We start from the raw sequence: 10,421 nt of genomic DNA, 5'->3' as shown, positions 1-10,421 counted from the left end.
CGTGCCCGGCCTCCTCCATTCTTTATATTCCAGCAAAATTAGAAACAGGTGATGATCCAGCTCTCTAGTCTGGATGAGATTACAAACACACCACTCACAAGTGAAAAAAATTTTATAGGAATTATAAGAATACCAAAACAGGCCAGGTGTGGTGGCTCACGCCTATAATCCCAGCACTTTGGGAGGTGGAAGTGGGCGTATCACAAGGTCAGGTTTCGAGACCAGCCTGGCCAATATGGTGAAACCTGTTTCTACCAAAAATACAAAAATTAGCCAGGCATGGTGGCAGGCGACTGTTGTCCCAGCTACCGGGGAGGCTGAGGCAGGAGAATTTCTTGAACCTGGGAGGCAGAGGTTGCAGTGAGCTGAGATTGTGCCACTGCACTCCAACCTGAGCAACACAGCCAGAATCCGTCTCAAAAACAAAAACAATGCAAAATAACAGCTTCGAACAAGGCTTGTATACACATCTCCAGGTGATGGCTGGCACTGCATTTGTCCTGTAGCAATCTAGAGCAGTGAGGGTCTTTCTGCTGTTCAGGAGCTGTGGTGAGGCCTTTCGGGTCCAGCTTAAGCCATTCTGATTCCAGCCACCACCCCATCTTACATCGGGAAGCGGTTCCCTTCTAGATCAACTCATCTCCACCCACAGCACAGTGCTTATGGATTCGGTCTAAACTAGTTAGCACAATTTATCAAGAGTATTCCACCGTAATTTTAAAATGTCATGTTTATATTTTACCTCCACCTGGACAGAAGCTCATTCTTTTGTATTCTTACTGCCCCTCCCCCTCCCCCTTCCCATAGCAACCAGCACAGGATTCCGCCGTGTGTAGTCTATAAATAAATGTTAAATCATAGAGCCTTAGAATTTTGGAGTCAGACGGAGATCTTCAGCGTTGCATTTGTCCAGTCCTTTATAGATGGGGAAACAGGTCTAGAGAGATTAGGTGATTTGCTCAAAGCCACACAGCTGGCTATTGACAAGGCAAGGAGCAGAGCCAAGGTTTCTCCCGCCTGAAGTCTGTACCCTAAATTGTTCTTAGATAATCAATGACAGAGACACCTGAGTTTTACACAATCTCTCCTGGGGCTGATGGTGATAGGAGAAACTGGCTTTCCTGAAACATGTAAAAAGATTCCGTCCACGCCCCTAGCAGACCTTCAGGAGGACTAACTCCTCAGCTCGGCGTCCAGCAGAGTCCCAAGTTCCGCCCGCACTTGTTTATGCCTCTGTCCTCCGAAAAGACAGAGCACCCGAGGGCCCCACGCGCAGGGGCTTCCCTCTGGCCCCTCCCCCGTTGCCGAGCTGTCACACAGCCGCCGCGCGGCCCGCCCCCACGTGGACTAGGCTCGGAGGATCAAAGTCTGTTTGCAGCCCAGCCCCCGCAGGTGTGCTGGAGTATGCGAGGGTCCGCAGCGCTAGAGCCGGGACTCCGCCACGCCCGAGGGGACCGGGCCTGCCCCTCCTCCTCCCCCTCCCCCTCCCGCTGCACGCGGCCCGCGCCCCCAAGACGCCAGCCGCTGCACCCGGCCACTGCCCCCCGGCCCACGCCCGACTACGGGAGAGAATGGCCCCGCCCCCATCTGTTGGAGCCGCAACCCCGCCCCCTTTCCGCCTCTCCTAGGCTCCATCCAATAGCGAGCGTGGTTGGGCGGGACGCCGACGCTGTCGTGAGGGGGCTCTGACCAATGAGGAATCGAGCCGGGCTTGATGGGCGGGGCATCGGGGCCTTGTCACGCTCGGGTCCGTGTGAAAACGGGGGTTCCGAGTGCAAAGCAAAGTTTTTTTGTAAACCGTCTGCAAAGGCGGGGGGGCGAAGAAGGCGCCCGAGACCGGGCCGAGTGCAGTGGCCGCCGCCTCTCTAGCTCCTCAGCCATCCGCTCTTCAGTCAAGCGGCCGCGGAGGAGACCAGCAAGGAGAGTCCTCAGATGCTCGGAGCTTTCTCGGCGCGAAGCTGCCGGTCGCCCTCGCCCGCCCCCCTCCTGCTCCTGCTCCTGCTCCTGCTTCTGCTTCAGCTCCGGCTCTTGGTACCCCGGCTCCGGGAGTCCAGCTCCCCGCCGCCGCCGTCGCCCGGGTGTGGGTGTGAGGGCTGCAGGGGCTGAGCCGGGCCTTGGCGCCGGCTCTGAGGACCGACGCCTGAGGAGCTGCGCGGAGCGGCGCCGCCGGGTGGCGGAGGACTCCCACAGGCGCGGGGCTCGGCGGCTTGACCCGGGCTCGGCCCCGTGCGGCCGCGGGGGCACCTCAGCGGTTTCCCGAGCGGCCCGACTCGGGCGCTCCTCGGTGTCGCGGTCGCCGACTCTCCGCGGCCGGCCAGCGCCTCCGCCGCATCAGTCTCCCGGCCGGGCTCGGCGGGCCCCGCAGCCGCAGCCATGGGGTGCTGGGGTCGGAACCGGGGCCGGCTGCTGTGCATGCTGGCGCTGACCTTCATGTTCATGGTGCTGGAGGTGGTGGTGAGCCGGGTGACCTCGTCCCTGGCGATGCTCTCCGACTCCTTCCACATGCTGTCGGACGTGCTGGCGCTGGTGGTGGCGCTGGTGGCCGAGCGCTTCGCCCGGCGGACCCACGCCACCCAGAAGAACACGTTCGGCTGGATCCGGGCCGAGGTGATGGGGGCTCTGGTGAACGCCATCTTCCTGACCGGCCTCTGTTTCGCCATCCTGCTGGAGGCCATCGAGCGCTTCATCGAGCCGCACGAGATGCAGCAGCCGCTGGTGGTCCTCGGGGTCGGCGTGGCCGGGCTGCTGGTCAACGTGCTGGGGCTCTGTCTCTTCCACCATCACAGCGGCTTCAGCCAGGACTCCGGCCACGGCCACTCGCACGGAGGGCACGGGCACGGCCACAGCCTCCCCAAGGGGCCCCGCAGTAAGAGCGGCCGCCCCGGGAGCAGCGACATCAACGTGGTCCCGGGCGAGCAGGGGCCTGACCAGGAGGAGACCAACACTCTTGTGGCCAATACCAGCAACTCCAACGGGCTTAAACTGGACCCCGCAGGTAAGCCGGGAAAGCCGCCGCCGCAGGTGGTTGGGTTTGGGGAGCCTAGAGCCTCGTCTGGCCTTTGGCGGGGTGACCCGCACGCCCCCTGCTGCCCGAGCCGGCCTGCGCCGCGCCGCCCCTGCCCGCTCCCTCCCAGTCTTGCACACGCCCCGCCGCTCCAGGAAATCATAACCCCCTCAGCCGGGCGCAAGGAGTCGGGGACGCGTCTGGCATATTTGTAGGTGGGGACTATGGGTCTGACACTAGGAAAAGGGTCAGGAGGTGACCATCATCCTGCTGCAGTCCACACCCGCACAGGCTGCACCAACTTTGCTGGAGACTTGTCTTGTTATGGTTATAGCAGGATCAGAAATGCTTCCCAAATCAGTTCCTTGGTCCTCTTGGGAAACGGAGAGAATCCCTAATTCGTCTCCAGTTGTTGGGTGTTGGAAACCTTGCTATGCCAAAGTATTTCTTATGCCCATTGAACACGTTTCATATATGCATTCAGAGCATGTAAACCCAGCTTAAAGGTTTCTTTTATGAACAGCAGTGTGTATGCTTCAGCTAATTGATCCCTAATCCTGGAAATCATAAATTTAGGACCTGTCTGGGCATGTTTAACATTTTCCTAGGACTTTTCATAATCGTACTGTACTAAAAGTGATGATAATTTATTCATCTTATGAATAAATTATGAATGCTTTTCATATTTAACATTAAGTGCTCTTGAAGGAAATTTGGAAAATAAGTGTTGAAAGAAGGTAGATAGAAATGACTCAACCAATGTCCTACTACCGAAGCTCAATGGTGCTTAACAATTTGGTCTCATTTCCTTCCTTAGGTTTAGTTAGTTACTTTGTGTCATTACAAATTATTATGCTACATAATTTTCCTTTTCGAGAGCAGAATGTCAAGTTAGTGAAATTCAAGTTGTATGTTGGAAAAGTTTAATACATAATTGGTTTTCCTCTCACTCCACTCAGGCAAGGTGTTATTCCAAAGAAAATTAAGTTACTTTGGTGTGTAATTTCTTGATAAGATCAATACTTTTGATTTAAAAGTTAGTAGGGCATGTAGTCATCATTTAGTTCCAACTTTTCTAATAATCTCTGTGATTATTGATTTATAGTGTTGATTTGTCAATTTTTAAAGTCCCTCTACCAAGAAACTTTTATATTCATGATAACAGTTTAAAAGTTAAAATTGGTTTTATTCTCAAGCAATTGGCCTCAGTGACAAAGAGTGACTAGAGAGTGCCCGAGTGTCATATCAGGTATTCTGTATTAGCAGACTTATTCCTAGCTGCGTTTAATTTTGGTGTTAGCGTTCAATTTTATGTTTTCCTTTGTATATGCCCAGAAGTATAGCAGAATGTTTGCAGGACTCCACCCCCATAGAAAAGATACACTATTTTGGAGAAGGGGAGGAAGGAGAGTGGTTAGGAGAGTAAAGAAGCAATATCACAATGACTTAATTTAGCCTTGGCCATTATGTCCTGGCTCGTTCCCAGAATGTCAATTTATGTTAAATTGCTCTGAGCACATTTTTTTAATTGTACTTTGTGAAAAAATTTTCACCTTCATCAGCACTTAAAAAGAATTAGATGAGGATGTTTATATAAACACTTAAAGTGTATTTGATGTAAAATTTTTATTTCTTCGTAGACCCAGAAAAACCCATAAGTGGTGATACAGTGGAAGTACAAGTGAATGGAAATCTTATCAGAGAACCCGACCATATGGAACTGGAAGAAGATAGGGCTGGACAACTTAACATGCGTGGAGTTTTTCTGCATGTCCTTGGAGATGCCTTGGGTTCAGTGATTGTAGTAGTAAATGCCTTAGTCTTTTACTTTTCTTGGAAAGGTTGTTCTGAAGGGGATTTTTGTGTGAACCCATGTTTCCCTGACCCCTGCAAAGCATTTGTAAAAATAATTAATAGTACTCATGCATCAGTTTATGAGGCTGGTCCTTGCTGGGTACTATATTTAGATCCAACTCTTTGTGTTGTAATGGTTTGTATACTTCTTTACACAACCTATCCATTACTTAAGGAATCTGCTCTTATTCTTCTACAAACTGTTCCTAAACAAATTGATATCAGAAATTTGATAAAAGAACTTCGAAATGTTGAAGGAGTTGAGGAAGTTCATGAATTACATGTTTGGCAACTTGCTGGAAGCAGAATCATTGCCACTGCTCACATAAAATGTGAAGATCCAACATCATACATGCAGGTGGCTAAAACCATTAAAGACGTTTTTCATGATCACGGAATTCACGCTACTACCATTCAGCCTGAATTTGCTAGTGTAGGCTCTAAATCAGGTGTACGCCCATGTGAACTTGCCTGCAGAACTCAGTGTGCTTTGAAGCAATGTTGTGGGACACTGCCACAAGCCCATTCTGGAAAGGATGCGGAAAAGACCCCAACAGTTAGCATTTCTTGTTTAGAACTTAGTAACAATCTAGAGAAGAAGCCCAGGAGGACTAAAGTTGAAAACAGCCCTTCTGTCATGATAGAGATTAAAAACACGCCGGACAAACAACCTGAATCATCTTTGTGAGTCTTGAAAAAGATGTGATATTTGACTTTTGCTTTAAACTGCAAGAGGAAAAAGACTCCACTGAAATTCTAAGTTTGCCAAGTAGTATAATTGAAGTCCTTGTCTGGTCACACAGTTTAATTCTATTTTTGTAAGAACATAATGGGACTGCATAACAGAGTTCTATATTACAACTTTGTGATTATTAGTACAGAGTACAGCTATGCTGTGACTGTTTTGGAAAGCCAGTTTTAACACTATGTTACATTTTTGTTTTAAGTATATAAACCTTATATAACATGACATTTGATTTCTGGATTTCCCATGATAAAAATTAGGGGGATAAATAAAATTGTTACTGGAATTTCTCTGCTTTTCTTTTCCCCCACTGTTACACTTTATTAGAATTTATAGTTGATAGAATTTTAAAATCATCAACAGTTTCCTTTGACATTTTAGGTAATATTGCCCTTTGAGATCATTACATAGTATAATGGCAACATATTTTAAGAGTGACTCATGGCTATTAGTAGGAAATAAGATCAGTTACTATCTTGCATTCTATATTGCTATTAACCACTAAGATAATTAACAAATTGAACTATAGTTTACAGACAATAGGGCAAATGGGGTAGTAACAGCAGGGAAGAAAGTTTACCAAACTAAATATTTAGGTTATTGTATGTTAATATTCAGACTACATTTCTAAATTATTTTGAGAATTTCAGCTTTTTATTCTACCAAAGTTAATCTAAAAGATAGACATGTTCACCAGCATTACTTTCTTTGTAAGATTGGTATAAAAAGATTGAGCTGCAAGTTTACTCACAAAATATGTAAGTATTTTTAAAGATGTTGACACCTAATAATTACATGCTAAATGCAAGCTATTAATGTAATCTTTGGATGTTTGAAAAAAAATTTCCAGTCATTTCATGATGACCAATTGTGAATGGGTTTAAATGGAGCTTTTCGAGCCCAACCAGCAATGCTTGTGTTTTCTAAGAGCCACTGACTTGAGAGAAAAGAAAACCAGAAGGTTAATGCAGTTTGGATATTAAATTCTTAGAAAGCAAAATTAATAATTAAAATAAAATTAAGATTCTGTAAGTCATCCTGTCTTCACATACTCAGTTCTTCCAATAGTGGCTTATTTTGCAAGATGCCACAATATCTACACAGAAAATTGTTTGTAGCTATTTCATTATTGCTATAGATTTCAAATCAAACACAATTAGAGTGTTTAAGTTCTATTTTTCTTGATAGAGGCGTATGCCTTGTGATGAAATTTTTGTCCTTGAAAGGATGAATATTAGTGTCAGTTATGTATAAATCTATTTTTCTAGAAACAAGGTATTCTGACTAAGTAATTTTTATAGCTGACTACTTTTGGGATGGCTACGTTTTGGGATTTAAAATAGTTCATTGTTTAATGGGTTGTAACAGGAAAGTGTTAGGATTTGACAGTTACTTTTTAAAGGGATGATCTTTTGTGGTGTGTGTTTTTCCTAGTATAAGCCTATTGCTGGCAATGGGCCTATTTAAGAACAGCTGATTTTTTTCCAATGAAAATATGGTAATTTTAGGAACACAGTTTGTAAGTTCACATTTACTCTAAGGGGCCAAAACCATAATCTGCCAGTTTGCAATACATCTTGATCTTTTAATACTCTTATCTGATATTGTAATTCAGTTTCTAAACTGAGAGTTACCATAAATTTTGCAAAAACTTTTTTTTTAACATGAAATTGAGGGATCTCATCTGGGTGAACAAGAGAGAAAGCTATGAATTGTACTGTATTATGTACATTCCTGATTACGGAACATTTGATTCAGATAACTGATAAAATATATTACATTCAATGAGGTTTTCTTTACAAATGCTGTACTTGAGGTCTATGTCTTAAAGATGGTATAACACTTAAGTACAAAACATCAACTGGATGAGGATTTTTAAAAATGGTGTGTAAGCGTGGGACAAGGGCTATGTTTGTTTTTCAAAAGTGCTTTGAAGATAACAGCCTTTAGGTTTTAGTTATTTCACTTCATAATTTTTAAGTAGCTTATATATAACGGTGGTACCATAGGATTTTCTTTTTTCAAATGACTGTCTGCAAAATCAGTGGGCACTGACTCACCTTTTGAGTTTTAGCAGAGAATTATTTATTTCTTTACAATGCACTTTCTAACCCATTTTAGCTATATTAGCATTATCTTTAAAAACAAAACAAAACATGCTTTTGTATTTAAATATTGTAGGATTTAAGTGTCTTTCCCAAAATAGCTTATTCCTTTCTGAAAGAAAATAAGGGAAATACTCTGAATTATTAGGAGACTTAAACCCAATATTTAAATATGCTATTTTATAACACTGCATCAGTTTTAGGAGTTGCATCTCTCCTGCTGGCTCTTTTATATTTGAGCAAGATCAGTGTAGAGTATGTGTTTAGAAACTTATCTGTTGTCTCAGTTTAGTAAAGAGGTGCTGCATGTGCCTGAATTAAAACCAAGAAATTTTTCCAAGCCAAATGCAGCCTTAGTGATGAGAGATTTAATTCTCCATTGTCACCTTTTAGCTTTTATGATTGCTTAGTTTTTTTTTGAAGGATATCTGCATTGTAAAACTATAGGCCAGAATCTAAAAAACAGAATCCTCAAAAACTTTGCTGTATGTGTTTTAATATTTTAGAAAACAGTATGTTGAATAACTAAGGTATGTAATTTGAATAGGAAAAATTTCCATCAAGTACACCTTGGAAAAAATCACAGTAGGTAGAAGGCGTTAACATGTTTGTGTCTTATTAATATCCTTAGTTAAATTTGAATTTTTGACAGTTTTGAGGAAAAAGACCTATGGAACCTAATGTGAAGTATTTTGTATGTTAACTGGTGTTGAGTTGAAGATTTTTACTGTGTATAAGCAGATAACATTTTAATGATAAAAATGTCATTAACCTGCTGTCTTAAGATGTTCACACAAATATGGAGAGTAATTCTACAATATAAAAATATTTATTTTAATACTGAGTTTCAGTTAAGTCATAAACAGTGTTAAAACTCTTGGGAAGGTGTAGGGATTTTTTGTTTGTTGTTTTTTAAAATTGAAACTGTGTCATACAGTGTTTCATGTCTCTGAAATTGGGATTATAATAGCACTATTTTGATGTAGCTCTACCGATATTATGTGGTAATGCTATTTTGTTCTTACTGACAAGCTCTGGAATATTTAGCAGTCATTTTCACTGGCACAAGAGCCTTTTGTATGTTATTCAATTTAAACTTTTAAACCAAAAATTTTATCGACCAGTGTCTTTGGCAAAAAGATGCTGGAGGGAATGTAACATACAATTAATATGTGGTTATATATATATATATAAAAGACACAAATTGCCATCTTATGGTTCTGCCTTGAAACAGCACAACGAAGTGTATCAGTATATTCTGTGATTACGAAACTTCCATGTTGTGTTTGTTGTTTTGTGTCTGCTGTTGCCTGTCCTTTGGGCCAGATGTGGCGCAGTTAAATGCAGTTATCATCTCATTAAATACAGATGCAGATAAAATATCTTTAGTGCTGCAACATTTTACCTAACTTTTCGTATGTTTTAATGACTGTGTGTTATTTTCCAAAGCTGTTCCTACCTCACCATGAGGCTTTATGGATTGTTATGTATTATAAATGTTCTATATGAGACAGACTACTGTGTTTCTTCTCATTTATTGAAAGTTAAGTAGAAAAATAAACTAATTTTAATATCTGTTTCACTTGTGCATATGGCCTCCCCTCCTATACTAGGCTTAGTTACATAGAGAGTTGGATTTCAGATATTGAAAGAAATTGCAGTTTAACACAAATGTTGCAAGTGTACAGAGTGACTAGGTTACAAGACTAGTGTGGAAGAAAATGTGGGCAAAAATTGCAATACAAATTGAAAGGGTAACACAAAGCCTCACTGATATGAAATACTCAGTGGTTTTGACTTATTATAAGCATTAAGCTTATAGATGATACAGTTGTGGTTAACCTGCTGCTTTTCGCACTTGCTATTTTTTATTTATAAGCATAGTTACTAATAAGGATTAAATATTTCACACCTGTAAATCATCTAAAATTCTTAACCCAATAATAGTACATTATTGTGGTTCTGTGAGCCGCAGGACTATCACAAATGTAATCTCATAAGATTTGTTAAAGAACTTGTATTTTGAGCTGTGAGACAACAGTTGAAAAAAATCAATTGGCAATAAATGGCAGTAGATAAAGGAACTGATCTATATACAGTAGATATTCCAAAGAGGAGGCTAAAAAAAAAATGTAAAGGATTATGTAGGTTAAAGTGGAAAGGAATAGGGTTTGAGAGGCAAGGGAGCAGGAATAGTGGTACAAAGAGTTGGGGACCTGGGTGAGGTGGCTCATGCCTATAATCCCAGCACATTGGAAGGCTGAGGTGGGCCAGATCCACTTGAGCTCAGGAGCTCGAGATCAGCCTGGGCAACATGGTGAAACCAGGTCCCTACAAAAACAAAAAAATACAAAAATTAGCCAGTGCCAGACATAGTGGCTTACACCTGTAATCCCAGCACTTTGGGAGGCTGAGGCAGGAGGATCACTTGAGGTCAGGAGTTTGAGAACAGTCTGCCCAACATGGGGAAACCCTGTCATTACTAAAAATACAAAAATTAGCCAGGTTTGGTGATGCACACCTGTAGTCCCAGCTAATCAGGAGGCTGAGATGAGAGGATCACTAGAGGGGGATGGAGTTTGCAGTGAACCGAGATAGCACCACTGCACTCCAGACTGGGTGACAGCTCGACCCAGTCTCAAAAAAAAAAAAAGTTAAGGGGTTGAGAGGTATAAGGAGATTGTAAAGGTTAAAAGTGCCATGACAACCAGTT

General features: G+C 43.0%; 1 protein-coding gene across 1 annotated transcript; it reads left to right on the top strand.

The window, feature by feature from the left end:
* Positions 1–2,207: 2,207 nt before the first annotated feature.
* SLC30A1 (solute carrier family 30 member 1) lies at positions 2,208–9,286 on the top strand. Its single transcript, XM_017525591.2, has 2 exons — positions 2,208–2,995; positions 4,645–9,286. The coding sequence occupies exons 1-2, from the start codon at positions 2,374–2,376 to the stop codon at positions 5,544–5,546; spliced, it is 1,524 nt and encodes a 507-aa protein (XP_017381080.1). The 5' UTR covers positions 2,208–2,373; the 3' UTR covers positions 5,547–9,286.
* Positions 9,287–10,421: the final 1,135 nt, after the last annotated feature.

Source organism: Cebus imitator, unplaced genomic scaffold, assembly GCF_001604975.1.
Source record: "Cebus imitator isolate Cc_AM_T3 unplaced genomic scaffold, Cebus_imitator-1.0 Scaffold38, whole genome shotgun sequence".
Lineage (NCBI taxonomy): Eukaryota > Metazoa > Chordata > Mammalia > Primates > Cebidae > Cebus > Cebus imitator.
This window is presented reverse-complemented; position numbering and strand designations above follow the sequence as displayed.